The sequence below is a fragment of the Desmodus rotundus genome, chromosome 2 (genome assembly GCF_022682495.2).
Source record: "Desmodus rotundus isolate HL8 chromosome 2, HLdesRot8A.1, whole genome shotgun sequence".
NCBI classification, from domain to species: Eukaryota; Metazoa; Chordata; class Mammalia; order Chiroptera; family Phyllostomidae; genus Desmodus; species Desmodus rotundus.
The window spans coordinates 9,780,459-9,802,584 of record NC_071388.1 but is presented as its reverse complement, the minus strand read 5'-3'; the positions used below and the strand labels follow the sequence as shown (position 1 = coordinate 9,802,584).

Sequence of the window (22,126 nt, the reverse complement as noted above, 5' to 3'; positions counted from 1 at the left end):
GGACAGCAGAGAGAGCTCGGAAACACACATTCACACACTCTCTGAGAATCTGATCTATCAATAAATAGATCACAGGAATAACTTTGCAGAAAAAGTGGAGGACCTCCATAGTCAAAACTCTAAAAATTGTTTTGATGAACTTAATTCAGGACTCGAATAAACAGAGAGAAATTCATGTTCCTGAGTGGGAACGTGTCATATTGTAAAAATGTCCGTTATTCTGGAATTAATCTACAAATTTGTGCCATTCCAATCGGGATTCCTATATCGTTTTTGATTGTTTGTTCTGTTTTGGTTTTGGACTTGAAGATGAGAACCAGTAATTTTTAAAGTTCGTATGGAACAGCAAATACGCGAGCACTGCTAGTACCTTTGGGGAAAGGGAAACCGAATGCATATGAACACTTACCATAGCGACTGTCGTCGAGACGGCCTGCTGGCCGAGGAACGGGGACTTTGAAACACAGGGTAGTGGACTGGATCCCAGCGTATGCAGGAGCCCAATCCATCGCAGACGCGACAGTCTGAGGTGGCGGGGAAGGAGAGGCATTTAGTCAAGGGGCATAACCGCCCCTGCAAACAGTGCCACCGACTGCACTGCCACATGCCCGCTCACACTCCGGGGGGAACAGAGAGCTAAGTGAACACACGCGACGGCCGCAGAGAAATTCAAACATTGTGTTTTAAGTGCTTGAGTCTTAAGGAAAACGTCACTGACTAAATAAAAGGTTAAAATCCCTGACAAAAGACGAATGCATCTAAGAGCACTCTTTTTTAAAGAAAGCAATGAAGCCAAAGCATCGAAAAAGAGGTGACGGGGGAGGGGCTATCCGCAGCAACCAGTCCGCAGACAAAGGGTTAATAGAAGAAGTCTCCTGGTGATAAGAAAAACAAACTCTCACTCTCCTATTCAATAACCTCACCAGACCTCTCGTATTAGATCACAGCCTGTGTCTGCTGGAGGCAGCCGGCCTCACACGCCCGGCCAGGTGTCTGCCTGACCACCGGCGCTGGGTGCCAGGCGGGAGGGAGCCTGCCCAGGAGCGGGCCCGCGAGCAGTGGGCCCAGAGAGGCATTGTCCAAGCCTGCCCACTGTTCCTGTCCATCTAGACCTGTGGCCACATGTCAGGTGCCCTCTTGATTCCCCAGTATTCCCCATAAATGACCAACCGGCTTCGTAGCACCCAAAACGGGGGACCGCATGGTATTTGCATCTTATTTCTGTAACACGAGCTATCATTTCAAATGTCTCCGTTACCTGTCTATCTCACTTTCCTGGGGAAAGCTTCATTCTGTGGTTGGGATGCATTGAACAGCCCCTGTGGAGATGGGGACACATGAGGGCCACCTTTGGCTACACAGTGGTGCTGTCAGGGTTATTGTTGCAATGCAAGGATGCCCCCGGGCAGCTGCGTGCGGCACATGGCTGCCCCACCTGCATGATGACCATGTCTCAGCAGAGTAACTGTAGCCCCCGCTCTCTCGGGGCACGGACAGCAGTGAGCGACAGAGGTCTGCAGCAGAGGCAAACAGCCTGTGTTGAGGGGACATACTTGAGAGATTCTGTATTTTCTCATGTGGAGGCAGATGGAGGACCAGGATGGGCCGGTCCTCTGGCCTGGTGTCGGGGCTTCTTGGGGCTGTGTCTGGCTCCCAATAGGACACTGAGCCAGTCTGCTTCCTCGAAGTGACCCCTGGTGATGGAAGGTCGGGGCAGGTTCTGAACAGTCATGGAATTGGCTCTGCTCTGCGATGCTGTGGCAGGGCCACCCTCTGCCCTTTACACCTGTGCTGGTCCAGTGGGTTCCAGGGACATGTGTCCACGACCTCAATGTGTGTGACTTGGAGAAAGTGATTTCAGCGTGGAGAAACTGGGGCGGAAAACTTGAAGCAGGTCTTTTTTTGCCGGTGCCTGAGAACCTTCATCTCACGGGTATGTTGGTGTTTCCCCAGGGAGGGGACCTGGAGGAATCCCACACCCGAGGCTCCTGTTCCCACTGCACATCACAGAACCCACATGCTGGGGACGTGTCCGCAGAAGTGCTGCTTTATGTAAATCACACCCGTCACTTAATTCGCAGGCTCTTCCTCCATGCGGGCCCCCACCGGGCACATTTCACATGTGGGGAATCAACATTCGGAGCATTTCTGTGACTAGTCCAGGGCCATGAGGGGCTCAGTCTAGAGAAAGCAATTCTGAGTTTTTCCCTGCGTTCAGGCACGTATTTCTGTGGTTTTAAATATGAAGAAGATCCCACTAATTACCCCGATTGTCATCACGAGCATTACCAGCATTACTGGGTCGGATGTAACAGGAGGAAACCTTTCCTGGGAGGGTTCAAGGCAACATAATTCTGATTCTTCAAGTCTGGTTAAGAAATGACACATGATCTCATTTTTTATCAGCTGATGAAAGGACAGTGAGGGCCTTGGCACCAGAGGTCAAAGGTCATCTGGCCAGGTTAACAGGGGACTCAGTGACGCAGCCTGGGTTTGCAGTCTGCAGGAGTGACATCTACCATCCTGTGGGAAGTCCCCTGCCCTCCTGACCTGCTCCTGCCTCACCCAGGGCTACCGTGACCCACACAGTTTCATTAATTGGGGAAAAAAAGAGGAAAGCTCGATTCATCCGATTTAAACAGCTGGCTTTCCCCCAGACATCAAGCCTTTCATGATCTGGGGGGCTGTGTCCTTCCTTCTTTCAGATAACAGTTTTGATGAACTATACTGGGTGTGTGATGTTTCACAGCTCCTAAGATCCACTGCGGTCAGAAAGCCTCTGACCCCACATGGTGTGCCTGGCTGGGCACTGGCTGGCAGGGGGGCCTGGAGTGGAGGTGAAGGGGGCCCAGCACAGGGGTGCACCTGGTGCTGGAAATGGGGTCCTGCGTAATAAGAGCCATGTCCAGGTTTTCTTCATACGTCCCCAGATAACGGAGACTGTGTGCCCAGGACGAAAACCGTCTCTTAGTGTCTGTTGGAGACACAAATACACACACACACACTCATATCTATCATTTGTCTGTCTCTCTGCCGTCTGTCTATTGAGAGAGACAGAGACAGAATCTTCCCAGGCACAGAGGTTGTTTTATTGAAAGAGCCTTTGACACACACTCTCCCTCCCTCCCCGTTTCCGTCTCTCCCGTCTCTGTCTCTCCCCGTCTCTGTCTCTACCACCCGTCAGCCGCAGCCCCAGGGTGTTTGCTCTTCACAAACACCTGTGTCCCACGCAGCCTCTGCCTGGACCTGGAGCTGGGGTTCCCCAGAAGAGCTTGGGGCTCACATCTACGGCACTGTCCTACGGAAACGTGCCGCTTCAGGGCTGCAGAGAGGGGCCCTGCCGACCTGGGGATGGCTCCCAGTGTGGGGGCGGGATGCTGGGGGTCCCCTGCAAGGGCATAACCCCCTTGCCAACTGCTGGGAGCTCTCTCCTGGCCTGTCCCTGAGCGCTGTTGGGAGGGGCAGGCAGGCAGGGGATTTGAACAGAGTAGTCATACTTAATGGCTGCCCGCCTGGAGCAGCACTTCACGGCAACTGTGGTTTTGAGAGGTCAAGCCGGAGTGACCCTGGGCCTTGAAGATGTGAACCACCCGCCGCACACGCACGTGCCTACTCCCCTCCCCCGGGCGACTCCTCTCTCTTCTCATTAGCTGTTCCCTTGAAGGACTGACTTCCCTCCGGAGGGAAATTCCTGAAACCCAACAGTTGACAAACCCACACACCCTCCCGAGGGCCAGGCACCAGATAAAAGTGGGGCGTCCACTGCCTAGAGCGGGACCTGCCGCTGCCACCAGGGGACCCAGCAGAGCGCGGGGACCTGCTGCTGGGGCCCCAGGAAAGTGTGGGGACCTGTCATCCGGACCCCAGCAGAGGGCGGGACCTGCAGTCCGGAGTCCAGCTAGCACCCCCGGGGACCTGCTCCCAGCCACCACCCCCCAGCAGCTGGTGGCCGAGCTCAATCCTAAAAGGCTCCCAGCGTAGAGTCTACACGAGGAAAACAGGTTCTCTGAGTTTTTCTGGTTTGCTCACAGCTCTCCGCTGGACGATCTATTTCTGTCTTTCCTTTGGGAAAAACGGGCTTTGCCAATGACTAATCGAGGCCCGTGCAGAGATGTTATCAGCTGTCACCTGCACGGCAGGACCCGAGCCCATGCGGAAATGAGGAGATAGACAGGCAGGCGGCTGCAGCCCCGACCTGCCAACACCACCTGCTTCCCCCGGCAGAGCTGTTAGAAGCTGGCTGCCGCCAGGGCCACCTCTGTCCCTGCCCCAGGCCCTGGGCATGTGGCCATCCCAGTGACTGCCGGGGCCTCCCCCCGAAGGGCTGACCCAGGTGTCTGAGGAGCAGCTGCCTCCCCTTGGGCCAAGTGCGAGCCCTGGATGGAGCTTGGGACCCAGACCCCTCATGTCTGTCCTGCTGACGCTGTGTGTCCTGCTCCTGCCCCTGGCAACTCCGGGCCGAGGTGGCCGGCGATGGGAGCCCTGCACAGGTAAGGGGGCTGCTGCCGGGGGAGCCAGAGGGGTGTTGCTGCGCACTAAATGCCACTTTCCAATGTGGTTCAACGTCCCTGGTGCACTCGGACAGGTAGAGGTGGGACCGGCGAGGTGGGGAAGATGAAAGGGAGCAGGGAGGCAATCACAATAGGAGCCTGGTCTTTAAATGCTAACAGGGTGGGGACTCCGTTCAAAGAGTTAAGTAGCCGCCATCCAAGGCCCTTCGCATGTATTTACCTGCATGGCCTCCTGGGCAAAAAGGCCTTACACCTGCTTCAGGAATGAAGCCGGCGAAGGAGGTGGAGAGCCCCAGGTCTGCGCTTGGCGAAGTGCAGAGCTGCCCCGCAGCCTGGTGGTTGTGTCCCATGAGGAGTGACAAAGATGGGAACAGCCCCAAACACACCTGTTGGGGTGGCCTCCAGCGGAGCGGGGAGTCCCGCTGGCCAGCTCCCCAGGGCAGCGGCGGTGGGGCAGGGGTGGGCAGATTACGTTCCCTCCTTTTCAGAAAGGCCGAGTGGGCTCGCTAATGCCCATGACCTTGTCACACCTTTGTGGATTTTATACCAAAAATTTTATTTATCAAATCCGACATTAAAAAGCAAAGTGACAGGGAAACAAGGCCTGGTAGCTGGAAGCCCGGTTGCTGGACTGTGAGCGAGTGATAAGGGCACATGTGGCCTCGGTGACAGTGGCAGTGTGGTTGTCACAGGGCGGCAGGGAGAGGGTTTGCTGGGTGGCTCTGGTGTGATCTGCAAACTACTCATCATTGGTTCCTTGGAACCGGCTGAGTCCTCTCTATGTTACGGCTATTTGCTCCGATGGCACTTGGTCCCTAGTGATGTGACCTGGAGATGCCCTGTGATGACCCTGTGATGTTCCAAGTCAGAACACTGACTGACATGGGTGGGGGTGTCCTTTAAAGTACCCAGCCCCCAGCCCTGAACCGCCAGGGTCCCCCAGTGGAGGACAGCAGCCCACGGGGAGCCGGGGCAGCTGCTGTGTGGGGCGTAGGGAAGGTCTCAGCCCCTGCTGGGCTCCTGAGTCAGCTGCGCCTGCCCCGTGACTGTCTTGGGACACAAGATCTGAAAATCACACAGGAGCCAGGCCACCCGGTCAGAAATGCCCTGGCCCCGAGTGGTGGACGGCTGCACTCCGTCCCCGGCATGGAGACGGGCACACGTGGTCCCGGCCAGCCCCAGAAGGGCCCCACGCAGCGCGGGCGCCCAAGCCGTCCCGAGTTCGCAGCAGTGTCCCTCCCGGTGGGGAATGAGTCACTGACATGTACCTTCACGCCGGGAACAGAATCAACCTGCATAATAATAATAAAGGTTATTTATAAAGCCGCCCCCTCTCCCCTGAAGGTACATTGCAAATAGTTAAAAGATGACCCAGTTCTAAATACCGCGAACGAGGGAGGAAAGATAAAAGTCACATAAATAATATTGAACTGTGTTTGGAACACTCCCAAGACACTTGCATACGGGCCAGCCAGGGTTTCGGAGAGTTAAAAACACCGACTGGATTGCATTCCGTTTTGCAAAGTGCATGAGTGTGTGTGTGTGTGTGTGTGTGTGTGTGTGTGTGTGTGTGTGTGTGTGTAGGCTGGACTTCACTTTCCTTTGGGCTTCGTTCATGGTTCTGTCATTGTGTGTGTGTGAAACACTGGGGCCTTGGCCGTGACACCCGATATCTGAAGTCCTGGCTCCGGGCCCTGTCCAGGTTGGAGTGGAGGCTGGTGGCTGACATGCAGGTGACAGGGCAGCGGAGAAGGCTTCAGGTGTGTGCACCCGTCTCTCAGGAGGCTGCTGTGCTGGGGAGAAGGCCACTCTGCTTGCCACCACTGTGCCACCTCTCTGCCCTGGTCACACTCTCTTCCTAGCATCAGGTTGCAATTAAGGTCACTGTAAGGTTGTGGGGGACTTCTGGGTCAGGATTTTCAGGGATCCCTATCCAGTGGGGCAGCAGAGGGGAGAGGAACTGTACCCTAGAAAGTCTGGGTGAAGGCGGGAGGTTGGGGTGGCCTGGGAGTTGGGAGAACAGGGGACGATGGCTCAGTGGGACTTGGTGTCTGCATGGCTTCAGGTTCAACATCCAGGAGGTGTAGGGAGGGGCAGTCCAGGAGGCCTGGTGGGCGGGGAGGGAGGGCCTTGTCGGGACAAGAAGCAAGCCACTTCAGCTGGCTTTTGTAAGGATGGGACAGCAGGAGCTGCGTCCCAGACAGTTAAAGTGGGCATGGGTTCTGGGCAGCAGAACAGGCAGGGATCTCCGGGAAACTATGTCCAGGACCACTCAGGTGTGCCGACTGACCAGCTGCTTCCCAGCTGATTGGCATACTGACCAGCAACAGGTCACCAAGGCCCTGCTCGGGGAAGCTCATGGCTACAGGGCACCACCTACCGGAAGGCGATGTGGCTGGGACCCTTCTCGAGGGGTGGGGCCTGGGGACAAGCTGGCCCTTCTGCACAGTGCATCTCACGATCCAGTGAGTCTCACCAAGCCCGAGACGACCCAGCAGGGGGTCAGCTGGATCCAATGCCGGGATCACAGACAGGCACAGTGGGGTGGGGGCAGTTGGGCAGAGAGAAGGGGTGAAGCGGGGACTTGGAGGGGGAACCCACCTGAAAACAGTCAGAGGTGGTCCCTCACCTAGGACTCAGAGGCTAATCCACGTGGCACCCACCCCACTCACTGTCTCCCTCCTTCCTTCACTGGCTCAATGCCCAGGCAGGGAAGGTGCTGTGCCCTCCGCTCAGGCGGTGCATCCCTGCAGGCCGGGCGTCTGCACCTCCCTCCGTCGCAGCTCTGCAGGGTAAGGAGCTGTGAGAGTCTCAGGAGGGAATCTTCAGTGGGGGCAGGGGCTCCATGGGCCAAGGCTTTCAGCAGGTGTGGGGGACCCCAGGGTGGGCCCAGTGCAGGGGTGGGTGGAGTGGTGAGACCTGGGATGCCCTACTTTGCTGTAGCTGGAGAAAGTGCTCAGGAAATGACGAGCAACAGATTTGCATTTTAAAGCCAGCTGGGGTGTGGAGGCCCCAGAGGTGGCCCAATGGGAGGCTGGGGGCATCTGGCCTCCTTTGCACCTGGGACAGTAAAGGGTGGGGGTGAATTCTTTCACAGCCTTTGTCCTTGGACTTCTTTAACCGGGGCTCTGTGGTGGGTCATTGGTGCTTCTGTGCTTCGCCAGGTGATTATCCGTGTGAGTTCTGGGGAATCCTAGCCCTAAGCCCAGGACCCCTGAGGCCGGTTCCTGGGAGACGCCCCCTGCTGGTGGTTCACACTTTTGCAGTTAATGAGCCCGTTGCTTCTGTTCCCTGGTCAGCGTTCTTTGGTCCGCTCAGAGTGGGGCGCCCAGGCCAGAAGGGTGGGGGGGAGTCCGAGAAGCCAGCCCTCAGCGGGACCAGGCCGGGAGGGGCCGTTCCAGACCAGCCCCAGGTCGGCCCTGGGAAGTCCGGGAGGCCGAGGGGGACACGGGGCTGCTGCTGCCTTACCTGCTTGACGCTTCCTCACAGCTGCGGAGTAGGGGGCAGTTGGGAGCAGAGGGTCTCAACACTTGTAGTCATGAGGCTTTTCACTTGGTCACTTTTAGCAAAAGTACACGTGACATTAAGTGAGTGACTCCCCTGTAGGTACCGGCTCAGCAACCTGCTCTCTGGGGGACACCCCAGCACACCCCTCACCCTCGTCTCTGCAAATGCAGATCTTCGGGCCCACCCACCCCTTCACCCCCAAGCACAGAAAAGGCCACGCCCTAAACCAGGCACCCTATCACCCCGACACCTGTTTTCCTTTGAGACAGTTCTCAGCTTACAGGACAGGTTTTATTATTACACACCCCGCTGCCCTGCACAGAAACCAGGAAACAAAGAATATGCATTTTTATAATGGAACCTCATATACTATGCTCTTAAGTGGTTTTGATGTTAGCAATAAATCGGGTTTCCGGGCAGCCTTTTTCCACAGTAAAGGTGGGTGATTCCACGTCTGGACTTCTCTGGGGCTGGATGCCCCCCACCCGGCCCCCCCCGCGCCCCATCCTCCCAGGTGGATTCTGAGTCCTGGGCTTAGAGAGCTCTGTGTTGGGGCGTGAGAGGAGCAGGGACGCTCACTTCTCCTCCCATCCTGAGAGTCTGGGGGCCGGGAAAGAGGGGGTGAGGTCCTCAGTTGTCGCCCTCTGTGTCCCAGCCAGGCCTCTCCACTTGCAGGAGCGCCCTCAACCGTGTCCTCTCTGGTGCCACGTGCCCAGCGCTGATCAGAAAGTGGGGAGAGGGGCATCGGACGTTAAAGCCACTCCCTTCCCTCGCAGCGTCTTGGAGTGGGGACCCTGTCTGTTAACGCTTCGTTTTTCACCCCAGCCCCCAGTCCGGGCTGGCGCCGCCGCGGGGGCCCGGGTACCTCTGCCCCGCGGTGAAGATCTTGAGGGTGGGTCTCAGGCGAATCCAATCTAACGAGCATCTCCGGTACTTACCCGCCACTGGGGTGAGGCGGGGGCAGAAGAAATGCCAACCTCGCTGCCAGGGTGACTCCAGGGTCGGCATGCAGCCCGGGAGTCCCCTCCACCCCCGCTCAGACCGCGGGGGAAGGAAGGGGTTGGGCAGGGCGGCCTGGAAGGCGAGAGCTGCCACCTCTGGGGGGGGAGGGGGGGGGGTGAGGGCGGCCGGCCCGGCGGTGGGGTCTGCAGGCTGGTAGGGGTCGGCGGAGAGCCCTGGGGACGCGGAGGGGAAGGCGGCGTGTGAGCGCGTGAATGTACACGCACGCGCGCCGCAGAGAAAAAACCAGGAGCATATCCATCCAGGTGGTAAAACTTGCGTCGTGGGCTTCTTTCCGCGGCTGTGCCGCCGGTCTCGCGCGTGGAGGTGGTTGGGAAGCCTCCCAAGGCGCGGGCGCCGCTCCACAGCCCCATCTGGCGGGTGTGTGCGCAGGCATCGGGTCTCAGGCGCAGCCTGCGGACACGCTGCTGGCTGCTGGGGGTGGGGGGTGCTCCGGGAACCGTGCGCTGGGTAACAACCTTTTCTGGGAGGTCTGCGGGTAGCGTCCCCTGTCCCGGGGGTCCAGGCTGAGTTTAGGGCAACTCGGGAGAGTCACGAGTGTTGGTGACAGGCCTCTGCGGGCGTCCGCGCAGAGCAGAACAGAACAGCACTCAGGCCGGTGGCTCACCTGGCTCCTTCGGGCTAAACCAGGGCGCTCTCCACCAGGGTGCCTTGCCCAACGCCGCTGGGCTCCATCCAGGGTCAGAGGGGTGGAGTTCAGGGCTGTGAACTTGTGTGGGAACCACTGCATCTGTGGGTCGTGACTCCAACGCAGACGCAGCAGCCCTGTGGGGTGGGTGGGGTGCACCCTGTGGACAGCACCCCGACTGTCCCCAGCATCCTCGCGCCCCCTGAGGATTTGTGGGAACACGTCCCCCATCTGAGTGAGGCCGCCTTTCATTCTGCGTTAATATCTCAAAGAAAAGGGCACCTCACTGCAACATTTGTTTTAAAAAATATTTTGGTAACCGTATTTTCACATAATTGTTTCCCCTAGGAATCTACAGTATTACATTTAATGCATTTAAATACTGTTTCTGAGAAGGGGCCTATGGGTTCACCATCCGCCCAGAGAGGCCCGGACCCACAGAAGGTTTGGGTCCCCAGTTCACTAGTCTTTGGGGGTGCAGATGAAGTTGTCTAGAGGGTGACTGCTAGAGGCTTAGGGGAGGCTGCAGTAGATAGAAGTCCAGGGAATTTGCTGGCTCCGTAACACCTGGGAGAATTGATTTCTCACACCCCTCCTTTCATAATGGGGTCCCGGGAAAGAGGGACAGGGTGCCCCAGGAGAGTGTTGGGGGAGGGGCAGGGTCACCAGGGGAAGGAGCCCCAAGATGTGGGAGGAAGGACTGTGGGTGCTGATCTGAGGGAATTCACACCATCCAAGTCTAGTCCCACTGAGAGATTCTCTGGGCACCCCCATTTTGTGAGGGTGGTTCTGGAAAAGCCAGCCTAGCTGAGGGGGGTCTGGACCAGGTTCTCGGGGGGACATTGCGGGACAGTCAGGTGATGTCTTAGACCTGCTCCAAGGGTGGGGACGCTCACTGTTGACCCACTTCCCTTTGAAGAGTGCCTTGCTGGAGTTCCTGGCCTTCCGGGGGGGAGGGGTGTTGTGACTAGAGCAGGGAAGAACAGAGAGTGACAGGTGGCACTGGTGGAGTGTGGAGGAGGGGCCTCAGGAAGTGGTTCCGTCCAGGAGTGAGGGCTGGCCTTGGGGACTCTGGAGAATGTGGGGGCTCCAGCCAGACCAGCAACGAGGGAAAACCCTCCAAAGGCAGCAAGCTTGGGCCCCAGAGTGTGGGCCCTGGAAGTCACCTACCCCCAGCCTCTGCCCTCTGACCTCTGCCACACCCAGGTGAGAACTGGAGTCAGGGGCCTGCCTGACCTCAGTCAGACCTGGCCTGGACCTGGGGTCAAGGAAAGGGTGTTGTCATTGGCATGGGCAGGCACAGACGGGGGACATCTGAATAAAATGAGGAGGTTCAGGGGCAGATGGAGGGACGGATGGTCTGTAGAAACCTCTGTGTCAGCTCTGTCCCCGGAGTGTCCCAGTCCTGTTGCCTGCTGGCCCTAAAGCCAGCTTGGGTCCTGCCCCCTGGTACCCTCAGCCTGACCAGGGAGAGCAAGGCCGGGGACAACAGGACCCTCTCGCCAAGGGCCTGCTGGCCAGGTGGCTGGTGGCCACTGGGGTCCCAGACATGCAGCACAGCCACCCCAGACATGTCCAGAGGTACAGACACAGGAGCAGGGGCCCCAGGACTGCCCTGGGTGGGACTCAGAAGTCAATGTTGGGAAAGCTGCCCAAATGTGACTTGTGTCTAAAGATGCAGGAGCCAGGGGTGTGTTCCCCCAGGGGATAGGAGAAACCTGCAACTAGGCCCAGAGAGAGAACGTCAGGGGCTGGGACAGCACATTTATTCAATCAACTCAACACACGTGTGTGAGGCGGGGAGCAAGCAGTCTCTGGGGGGTAGGGGGTGAGATAGGCAGGGGCCCCAGTAAGGCTGTGGGGCAAAGCCCAGGGGCCATGTCTGTCAGGAATAGCCTGGGGACCCCCATAATAGGGGAGGGCCATCTCAGCTTTATCGGGGCCGCATGTGGAGGCTGCAGACAGGCTCCGTGTGGTGGCTGGGGTTGGGAGTCAGCGAGTGTTCATGCAGAGGTCGGGGGTCCATGAGTGTTCATGCAGAGGCCCGCACCAATGCGTGTGCTGGGGAAAATCCCTGAGGGCGGTTGTGAGGAGGGAGGGGCTGGTCCTGGCGGGACAGGACATGTGGTCAGCAGCAGGCCTTCTGGGCTGAGGCCGGAACACAGCAGGCAGGGCGGGAGCACGCTGGGCGGCAGATGAGGGACACAGAGGAGGAGGGTCTGCAGCAGGAGGAGGGGCAGGGGGTGGGCTGGCAGCATGAGGGGGCTGAGCAGGGGGTGGCCCCAGAGCAGATGGGCACAGAGCACACGCGCTCGCAGCAGACGGGTGTGCAGCAGACAGGCTTGCAGCAGACGGGCACACAGCAGGCCTGCTGGCAGGGGGAGGAGGTGCAGCAGGAGGGCTGGCAGCTAGACTGTTGGCAGCACAAGGGTGTGCAGGAGCTGGTGCAGGCTGGTTGGCAGGGGCTGGGCCCACAGCTCACTGGGGGACAGACAATGGTCTGGGTGGGGACCAGGGCACAGCAGCTAAGGACACAGCAGGTGGACTGGCAGCAGCTGGGGACACAGCAGGAAGGCTGACAGCAGCTGGGGACACAGCAGGTAGAAGGGCAGCAGCTGGGGCCACAGCAGGAGGGCTCACAGCAGCTCTCTGGACAGTCGTCCACTTGCCAGGAGGAGTCAGTACAAGAGTCACTGGAACCGGGCAGGCAGACTCTGCTGCCGTAGCTCAGGTCACTGGAGCAGACGGACAGGGTGGAGGTGGCCATGGTGGGTGGAGGGGCTGGAAGTGAGCTGGGAGGAGTGTGAGTGTGAGTGTGTGAGTGTGAGTGCGTGAGGTGCCTGGGGCTGTCAGCCTTTATACCCCTCCTCTGTGTAGTGTGTTGCCCAGCAGGAGGCCCCCACGCCCTCCCTTCCTTGTTGGTGTTTGGAGTTGGCTCCAGGGGACCCTCATTAGGGGCTCGTTTATTTTCCCAGGGGCTGCTGCCCAGCTCATAAAAGTCCTGCCTGCGTGTTGGGGCTGGGTGGCTGGTCCTGACCGAGTCTGCTCGGTTGGCCTGAGAGACAGGGTTGGGGTGGAGCTGAGGCAGGTGGACAGAAGGGGCGCTGCTGGGCGCTCGTTGCAGGGGTCTGGTGACGGGGGAGGGTAACTTGGATTCTGGGTCCCAGAAATGGCTCCTCATGGGGGTGTTTGTCTCTGGGGCGTGCCGTCCCCTTTCTTTTGCGTTGTCACCAAGTTCCTGCGGGTGATTGGGTGGGGGGTCAAAATACCGGGCCAGTCTGCCTGTGGTTGGGGCCAGCTGTCACTGCTTCGGGTTGTGGCCCGACAGGCGCAGCCTGGGAACGAGCATTTGTGCTGTTGTCTCTCCAGACAGCCCCTCTGGGTGGAGGGGCCACACAGTGGGCACGGGCAGTGTGGTCCTGTGCCCAGCTGAGCAGCAGCCACTAAGCTGGGACATGTCTCCTCTGTAACCTTTGGGCTCTCAGGGCCCCTGAGGCTCAGGTCAGGGAGGCAGACAGCACCTCGTGGGCCCTGCACAGGGGGCGGGTCCGAGCGTTGTCTGCCAGGGTTTGGGGGTGGCTGGACCAGCCTCCTTAGAAGGCTGAGGGTTTATTATTAATAATATTATTATGATTATATTGTTGCTGTCTCAGTGACATTTTAAACCAGCACACTCACACTCAGAAAGCACGGAAGCCAGATTTTCCACACGAAGTTTATCACACACAGCAGGCCCTCGAATAACGATATTTCTCAGTACGACATTGATGAGAAGCCGGAGGACCTTGCCTCCTGTGGGCGTCAGTGCCTGCGGTCGAGTCGACTCCCATAGCCTGTCCTGTCACCTGAAGTTGCAGGAGCTGTCGCAACACTACGTGAAGACTGGCTGTACATTTGCCTTTGTATCCTGGGGCGGCTGGGACAACTGGCCAACGCTTGGTGGTTAAAAAACCAAAACGAACCCTCCCAGGTCCTGGAGGCCACAAGCCCGACAGCAGTTTCCTGAGCTGGGACCCAGGTGTTGCAGGGCCCTCTGGAGGCTCCAGGGGTGACCTTCCTGCCGCTTCCAGCTTCCCTGGCTTTGGCTCTGGCCCTCGGCTGCCACCCGGCCCTGCAAGCTCCACCCCTATGGTTAGCGTTGTGTCCTCGTTGGTGAGAAAGCGGAGTCTCGGCCTCCCTGTGAGGGACACTCGTGAGGCCACTCAGGGCCCACCTGGCTGCCCCGTGACCGTCTCCCATCTCCAGATTGTTAATGTAATCAGTGCTGTGGTCGGTCTGCAGAAAGAGCCCTTTCTCCCACTCAGGTGTGGGTTTGGGACGAGGCTGCCTTTGGGGACACTATCTGGCCCCCTGCAGCATTCCAGGCAAACACGCTATGTTTTACCTGCCCCACGTGGTATCTCCCCTCCTGCACTCACCCCTCACTCTCACCGCGTGCTTTGGTGTGTACGGCCTGGGCCGGTCACTGTGGGCCTCTGTCTCCTGTCCGACACGATGGGGGTGGGCGCCACAGTGCGCCCAGGCCATTGTGGGGTTTAAACATGTTCAGTTCACACACTGTCTGGTCTCACCATGATTTATTAGCCACATAGCAGCATCGTGCTTAACAAGGCAACTCGGATTTCTACTGAACCTAGAAGAGCTCGGCGCCGGGGTGGGTGAGGGGGTCTGCCGAGAACATGTGCAGCAGAGGCCTGAGGCCTCAGGTCCAGTGGCGAGTTCACACTATCCAACTCTCTGGTAGGATTCCAAGCACTGATTTCCTGGATTTTTAGAGCATTCCGATGAAATGGGAGGCCTTATCCAATGTGTCGGGCGCCTCTTTCACAGGTAGTCACTTACTAGACAGCCTTACAGGCTGCTTGCGAGATGGCTGTGTGATATAAGGAGGGCTCCAGGCTGCCTGTCCTCTCGGCTTTTCTTGCTCGCACTTAACCTCTACCCCAGTGCTTCGCACTCAGAACTTCAGGTGAAGGCAGGACCACGAGGACAGGCAAATGGCTCTGCCAGCCAAGTGCAGCCGATGCCCCCAGGGCCGCCTATCTCTGCTGGTGGCCCCCCTTCTGCTCAGGCTGAGGCTGTGACAATGCCGGGCCCTAGATGGCAGTTTCTCCCAAACCTGTTGGATTCTCCATCATCTTTCTCTCAGATTGGCATCTTCTACTAGACAAAAGGCGCAGTTTCTTCCCAAAATGCATCCTATAGGAGAATGGGCATACATGCTGCTGGGAGCTCTCAGGACAGCAGCCTCTGCTAGGAAGGTCTCGCCCCACGAACTTGCCTTGGGGACTCTGGGGCTGGGACCCAGGGCCTGTCTTAGGCTGCCCAGAGTAGCTTAGCAAGAAGGGAAATGGTGATGAGCAGCAGGGACAGACCCCAAAGACTGACTGGAAGTACCACAGGCTCAGTGGAAGGAGCAGGGTGTGTGTGCAGGGGTGGGGTGGTGGGGGCAGAGTCCAGGTTGCTGAACAGGGGTTCCATCCTGGGGAGATAGGTGAGCTGGGAGAGGCAAGCTTGGAGGAAGGTCCTATTGGGAGGTGTAAGTGGCCTGAGTCCAGGAGAAACCCTGGGGATGTATCAGGGGAGAGAGTCAAGGTCCCCACACCATAGCGAAGTGGAGGGCGACAGGCGCAGGAAAGCAAGAGAATGAAGGAGCAGGGGAGTCGTGTCCTGGAGTTGAGGGCCAAGCTCTGCGGGACAGGTCCCAGGAGAAGGGATGAGAGAGAGACAGATCTCAGCTGTGGTCGGGCAGGGTCCGCAGCATGGCGGGGCGTGGGGGGGCGGGTAGAGGAAAAGGTGTCCCAGTGGAGGGGTGAGTAGGTGAGAAATGGGGCCATCCAGAGCTGTTAGGCAGCTCTGCTCTGGAGGGGTACAGGCAGAGCTGAGGGGGAGGACAGCTGGGTTTTATTTGTCACTGTTACATGAGAGAAGACTTCAGGCCATGTGTGATCCCAGCAGAATGCCCCAGAGAGAGGAGGGTTTAGGAGCCGGAGGAGGCGGGTGGGCCAGGAGGGCTTGGGTGGCCAAATGCAGGTGCTTGCCCAACTCTAATCCTCTGGGCGCGGGCGGAGGGGCTGCTGCATCTGCCCGTCCTCTCTCCTCTGGAGGGACACGGAACCCCATGTCCTGCCAGTCCCCTTCTGCAGGGGCTTTCCCCAAAGGGGGCCTCTCAGGGAGATGCCCAGGGCTGCGTGGTAACAGTGCCTGGGGCTGGCCACAGCCAAGTCCCTGAGGATTTGCCACCAGATGGGGTCCTGGGAAGGGGGCTGCCCACACCAAAGCCCCCATTCCTGGGACTGGTCCAGATCCTGTGGGATGGGAGCTAAGTGACAGCTCAGCACAGCCAGGGGCCCTGAGGAAGGGCCAGTGCAGCTGGGGTCGGGCAGGGCTGCGAGGGCACTGGGCCCTGCCTCTGTGAGGACTGGCTGGCAATTCAACTAGAAGTGGCCAAAAGAGAACCAAGTGCCATCGAGGTTAAATGCAGGTGAGTTTATTAGGTTTTCCAAACAGCATCTGAGGAGGTGAGGCCACTGAGACTTGCATCGTGGACACAGTCCCCAAGCTGGCCAGGGGGACCCCAGGAGGAGTGTGCCAGTGGGCATGGACAGGGTCATCCTGGGTTTGATGGGACTTCCTCCCGGGCTGAGAGGAAGAGGGGCTGTCAGTGCATCTCAGGAGTTCCTAAGAGACAGACCCTAAAGGCAGCTGCAAAGCCAGCAGTGCCCCATTGGGCATGGCTGGCCCTGGGGGGACATGCCTGGTCAGCAGCAGGCCTTCTGGGCTGAGGCAGGGGCACAGCAGGTGGGGCGGGAACACGCAGGGCGGCAGATGAGGGACACGCAGGAGGCTGGGCGGCAGCATCTAGGCTGGCAGGAGGAGGAGGTGGGGGCACAGCAGGAGGAGACAGGCACGCAGCAGGCGGGTCTGCACACAGGGCGGCAGATGACGGACATGCAGGAAGAGGGTTTGCAGCAGGACGAGAGGCAGGGGCTGGGCTGGCAGCAGGAGGGGGCTGAGCAGGGGCTGGCCCCAGAGCAGATGGGCACAGAACACACAGGCTTGGAGCAGACAGGTGTGCAGCAGGTGGGCTTGCAGCATATGGGTGTGCAGCAGACAGGCTTGCAGCAGATGGGTGTGCAGCAGGTGGGCTTGCAGCAGACTGGCACACAGCAGGCCTGCTGACATGGGGAAGAGGTGCAGCAGGAGGGCTGGCAGCTAGACTGCTGGCAGCACGAGGGCGTGCAGGAGCTGGTGCAGGCTGATTGGCAGGGGCTGGACACACAGGTCACAGGGGTGCAGATGAGGGTCTGGGCGGGGACTAGGGCACAGCAGCTGGGGGCACAGCAGGAGAGCTGGCAGCAGCTGGGGACACAGCAGGTGGGCTGGCAGCAGCTGGGGGCACAGCAGGTGGGCTGGCAGCAGCTGGGGACACAGCAGGTGGGCTGGCAGCAGCTGGGGCTGCAGCAGGAGGGCTCACAGCAGCTCTCTGGACAGTCGTCCACCTGCCAGGAGTTGGTGCAAGAGTCACTGGAACCGGGCAGGCAGGCACGGCTGCTGTAGCTCAGGTCGCTGGAACAGACGGACAGGGTGGAGGTGGCCATGGTGGGCGGTGGGGCTGGGAGATGATGTGAGTGTGAGGGAGTGGCTGTGAGGTTGTGTGAGCTGCTCGGGGTGGCTGGGCTTATATATAGCTCAGGGGCGCGTGTGTCGCCCCATCACGAGGACACGGAAGAGCCCATTCCCTTGTTGTTCTTGGAGCAGGTTCCTGAGGACGCTGTGCACCCAGGACAGATGGCTCAGCTCGTAAAAGCCCTGAGACATGGGAGCCCAGGGCGCACGGAGCTGGGGTGCAGGGGAGCCATAGCTGGGGCCAGACCTGGGCACGGACACAGGAGGGCCAGTAATTCCCAGTACCCCCCCCTCTAGGCACCTTTCTGGGGCTTCTTAATATTATTTCTCCTATTTCTCAATGCTTGGTTGAATCATAAGCATATTTTGTTCTTTTTTCTATCCTCTTTATTTTGGGGTGTAATTCTTTCCTGAATCCATAAACCAGTGAATCCTTTGGGAGCTATGTTTATTTTTATTGTATTAGCAAACACTTAAATAATAGCTCTTGCTACACCAGCGGCTGTTTTGAGCAACTTAATAAATATTAACTCCTCAATGCTCACAACAGCCTTGTGAAGTAGGAATTGTTGTTATTCCCACTTTATAGCTGGGGAGATTGAGGCACAGCTAAGAACTTGCACCAAAACCACACTAGCAAGCGGAGGAGCCCAGATCAGGACCTGGTGGGCCTGTGATCTTAACCAGAGAGCAGAGAGACACGGAAAACACATGAGAAATCTGGACTCTGTGGGAGGGCTGGGGGACAGGGTGACGTTGGATTAGAAACTGGTGTGAGGTTCACGCGGAAAGGCACAGTGGGGGCCTGGAGACTGGGAGCTAGCTCTGAGAAAGGAGCTTGTTCTATGGAAAGCAAGAAAACAAGCATTCATTTCCCTGCAGGAGGGAAGGTGGACAAAGCGATGGTGAAGGGAAGCCACCGTCCAGAAGGGGTGTCTGGGAGGCTGGGGCGTTTCTTTGAGGGGGGGGGCACGTGGTTTTTAAAGTCAAGAACAAAGGCATGCTGTCAACAGTAATTGAAAAAGAAAAGTTTGAAAAAAGAACAAAGACATTCTACACACAGGGGGTCCAATCTGCAGCCCGCGGGCCGCATGCAGCTGAGGATGGCTGTGACTGCGACCCAATGCAAGACCGTAAATTTACTGAAAACACGATGAGATTTTGTGTGATTACGTGTTGCAGTGTGTGGCCCAAGACAACTCTTCTTCTTCTGGTGTGGCCCAGAGACTCTGAAAGCCTGGACGCCCCTGCTACAGCCTTCTCTGTGGACCTCGGCCAGGAGGGGACTGAAGTAAAGGGGGGCTGCTTGGCTCTAGCCCACCAGACCCAAGGAGCCAGAGGGAGCCTGACGCTCCCAGGCGGTGGGAGCGGTGAGGGCTATGGAGTGAGATGCTCTCTGCAATGAAGGCCCAGATTGGCGGGTCTGCCAGTGGCAGGGGTGGGAATATGCCCACTGTGGCTGATTTCAGGCAGTCAGCAGTTTAACAACCCGCTTGCAGAAGTCTTGGCTGGGGTACAGCTGGCTGTCATGAGCTGCAGGAGCTGGCACGCCAGGGCAGGGGGGACAGGGACTCGAGAAGAGAGGGGTCTCCGTGATGAGGGTCCTGGCCGTGCTGAGGGAGTCTGAGCCACGTTGGGGCACGTGGGAGGCTTGTGGAATGTGGCCTTAGCATAATGTCCTCAAGCGTCACCTGTGTGGTAGCGTGCACCAGAGCTTCTTGTGTGTTCGGGATTGTGCCATAGTCCGTCGTGCAGACGCACTCACTGTGCTTACCCACTCACCCGGTTGTTTGCACCTCTTGGCTTCTGTGGATGCAGCTGCAGAGGAGATTCGAGCCCCCATTCTTGTTCTGTTGGGTATATTCTTAGGAGAGGAATTTCTGGGTCATATCGTAACTCTATGTTTAACTTTTTGAGGAACCGCCAAAAATGTTTCCACAGTGGCTGCGCCATCTTACATTCCGACTGGAAATATTTGAGGGTTTCAATTTCTCCGTATCCTCAACACCACCTGTTAATTTCCTTCTTTTTTTAAAAAAATTATAGCTATTCTAAGAGGTATGAAATAGTATCTCATTGTGGTTTTGATTTGCATTTCCTTGATGACTGATGTGGAGTTCCTTTTCACCTGCTTTTTGGCCATTTGTGTGCCTTCACTGGAGAAACGTCTATTCGAGTCCTTTCCCGTTTTTTGGTTCAGGTGTTTGTCTTTTCTTGTTGAGTTGTAGGAGTTCTTTATATGTTCTGGGTATTAAACGCTTATAATACATATGATTTGCAAATATTTTCTCCCTTTCTCTATATTGTCTTTTTGGTTTTTTTGATAATATCCTTTGAGTCACAGAAGATTGACATTTTGATGAAGTCCAATTTATTTACTTTTTCCTTTGCCCTCCTTGCTTTTGGTGTCAAATCTAAGAATCCATTGCCAAATCCAAGGTTATGAAGCACTATTTCCTCTGTGTTTTCGCCTTAGACTTTTCTGGTTTATCTCTTACGTTCTGGTTTTGATCCATTTTGAGTTCCTTTTTGTGTATCTAGGGAGGTAGATCCAACCACATTCTTTTTGCCCATGGAAATCTCAGTATCTTTTGTTGAAAAGATGATTTTTACCCCAATAAATGGTCTTGAAACCCTTGTCAAAATCAATCGACCATAAACATACAGGTTTATTTCTGGTATCTCAATTCTGTTCCATTAGTCTGATAAAAAAATTATTATTTTTTTGTACCTGGCTGAAACTTTTCTTTGACAGAAGTAAAGACAAATGTACATAGGCCACGAGTATAATTTCTTTAGGCCACGAATTGACATTTCCTCATACGTTTTGAAATCCTTTGCCAGCACCTTGTTTAGGGCAGGAACTGGGGAGGGGCAGTGTCCTCGCTCTGCCCTAAGTCTCCAGCTGCCCCTGTGTGCCTGGCACATGGAGGGGACCTCTACAGGTGCCCGCCTATCCCTCGTGGAGACTGGTGTTCTGTGTATAGCGATGCTGGTCGGGCTGGGTTGGGGGCAGGAGGGCTCGCCGTCACCCTGGCCCAGTGCTGTCTGCCTGGAGAGCCCTGTGCACCTGCGACTCAGAGGACGAGGTTTCCTTGGACGTCCTGCCGCTCCCCCCGGGACAGCCAGACTCCACTTTGCACATGTGGGGGTTTGTGTGAGAGTTTCCCGCCCACCCTGGTATAGCGATCCTTCAGGGCACCATGGGACCCGGGGTCCAGGCCTGTTTTCCATCCTCCACTCAGCTGCAGGGAAGTTTTTCCTCTGCCCTTTCCCACCTACAATGCTTCAGGTGGCGACATGGGGACGGCACCTTCCCCCACACCTCCATCCACCAAAGGCCTCTATCTTTAGCTTTCCAGAGAGAGCTCATTGAGGAGGGGCTGCTGTCTTAGGCAGGTATCCACCTTCAGGGGAAGAATTTCAAAAATATGTAAAGGTAAAACAGAGGGACAAGCTGCATCGAGAAAGCATATTTTATTAGCCTCACACAGGGTGAGGTTTCCTGCTGGGGACAGAGGAGGACCCTGAGCACCAGGGCTTCCCTGAGGGGATGCACAGGGTCGGGCGGGATCCAGAGCACCCTGCCACACTCTCGTCCTGGAGTTCAGGGTGCTTGTTGAACATGCTTTTCATTTCCTGTGTGCACAACTGGAGGCCTGCTGAGGACTCGAGGTGGGAGAGGCGCAGGTGCGGTCCCATCTGCACTGGGAGTGGCTGGGTGGGAGATCTGTGGTCAGCAACAGGAAGGGGTGCCACAGGAGATGGGTCTGCAGACCAGGGTGGGGCAGGAGGGCTGGATGCACCCAGAGGACTGGCAGGAGGAGGCCACGCACACAACGGGCCTGCAGCTCACAGGCAGGCACACGGAGGACTGGCAAGAGGGAGCCATGCACACAATGGGTTTGCAGCTCATGGGCACACAGCAGGTAGTCTGGCAGCTCACCGGAACGTACACAGCTGGCTTGCAGCCCACGGGCAGGCACACGGAGGACTGGCAGGGGCTGGGCGAGCAGCAGCCAGCCTGGCAGCCTGTGGAGCAGCTGGCGTGGCACATGTTGTCGTGGAGCTGGCTGGTGTGGCGTGAAGGGCGGTGGTGACTGCAGGCTCCTTCCCTGGCGGCCTTTATACCCGGGCTGTGGCCGTCCTGGCCCGACTGTTGGTCCCCCATGGCTGTTTACACGTGTTTCCCCAGCATCCTCTTTCCTGGGACGCACTGTCCTGGGTTGGGCTCCCCAAGAATAAGCTTGGCTTGGAGGCCCGGTTCCCGTTCTGCAAACAGGGTGAGCTGGCTTGGTGACGTGGCCCGTGTGGTTTCCCCAGGCCATTATCGTGCACGGAGCCCCTGGCTCGGCGCAGAGTGCTGTGTCCTTCTGGTCACTTTTGTCTCCTGCCATCAGGGAAGACTTGAGGCAGTAACGTAGTTTGAACTTTTATTTGCATGGGAAACACTAAAGCAGGAATCTGCAAACCGCGGTCTGCAGTGAGTCTGGCCTGCTGCTGCCCGTTTGCTAATAAAAGTTCCACTGGCCGCAGCCCCGCCTGCGTCTCTGCGGCCAATCTAGGGCTGCTTTCCCACGAGCCTGCTGAGCACTCACGGGAGAGACCGTGGGACAGCAAAGCCTGAAATGCTTACTGTCTGCCCTTCACAGAACAGTCGCCCAGAATCCACACAGAAATGGACTTGTTTATGCAACGAAGGGCACACACCGTGTGCTGGCCTCGTGAGCCTGCCAGGGCGATGAATAAATGAGTGACTGGAGAAATGAATGCACAACATCATTCCAGGGAGGGCTGAGTCCCAGGCAGAGAGTAAGGGGATCTGGGGGGT

General features: G+C 57.5%; 3 protein-coding genes across 4 annotated transcripts; all 3 read right to left on the bottom strand.

The window, feature by feature from the left end:
* Positions 1 to 11,794: 11,794 nt before the first annotated feature.
* On the bottom strand, positions 11,795 to 12,433 carry LOC112306336 (keratin-associated protein 10-7-like). Its single transcript, XM_053917687.1, has one exon. It carries the CDS (start codon positions 12,431 to 12,433, stop codon positions 11,795 to 11,797), a length of 639 nt encoding a protein of 212 aa, XP_053773662.1.
* Positions 12,434 to 16,427: 3,994 nt separating this feature from the next.
* On the bottom strand, positions 16,428 to 17,267 carry LOC112306292 (keratin-associated protein 10-3-like). Of its 2 annotated transcripts, XM_024562177.2 has the most exons (2): positions 17,090 to 17,267; positions 16,428 to 16,984 (listed from the first exon to the last, which is right to left on the bottom strand). In XM_024562177.2, exons 1-2 carry the CDS (start codon positions 17,265 to 17,267, stop codon positions 16,428 to 16,430), a joined length of 735 nt encoding a protein of 244 aa, XP_024417945.2. The 2 variants fall into 2 exon arrangements, with proteins under 2 accessions (XP_024417945.2, XP_053773643.1); XM_053917668.1 differs by having other exon boundaries at positions 16,428 to 17,267.
* A 3,534-nt stretch (positions 17,268 to 20,801) lies between these two features.
* On the bottom strand, positions 20,802 to 21,482 carry LOC112306348 (keratin-associated protein 12-1-like). The gene has a single exon (XM_024562259.3). The coding sequence runs from the start codon at positions 21,464 to 21,466 to the stop codon at positions 21,032 to 21,034; it is 435 nt and encodes a 144-aa protein (XP_024418027.3). The 5' UTR covers positions 21,467 to 21,482; the 3' UTR covers positions 20,802 to 21,031.
* Between the last annotated feature and the right edge of the window lie 644 nt (positions 21,483 to 22,126).

What these genes read in the sequence shown, in the direction of transcription:
- LOC112306336 (XM_053917687.1), bottom strand. Translation starts at nt 12,433, where the DNA reads ATGGCCACCTCCACCCTGTCCGTCTGCTCCAGTGACCTGAGCTACGGC.
- LOC112306292 (XM_053917668.1), bottom strand. Translation starts at nt 17,267, where the DNA reads ATGGCCACCTCCACCCTGTCCGTCTGTTCCAGCGACCTGAGCTACAGC.
- LOC112306348 (XM_024562259.3), bottom strand. Translation starts at nt 21,466, where the DNA reads ATGGGGGACCAACAGTCGGGCCAGGACGGCCACAGCCCGGGTATAAAG.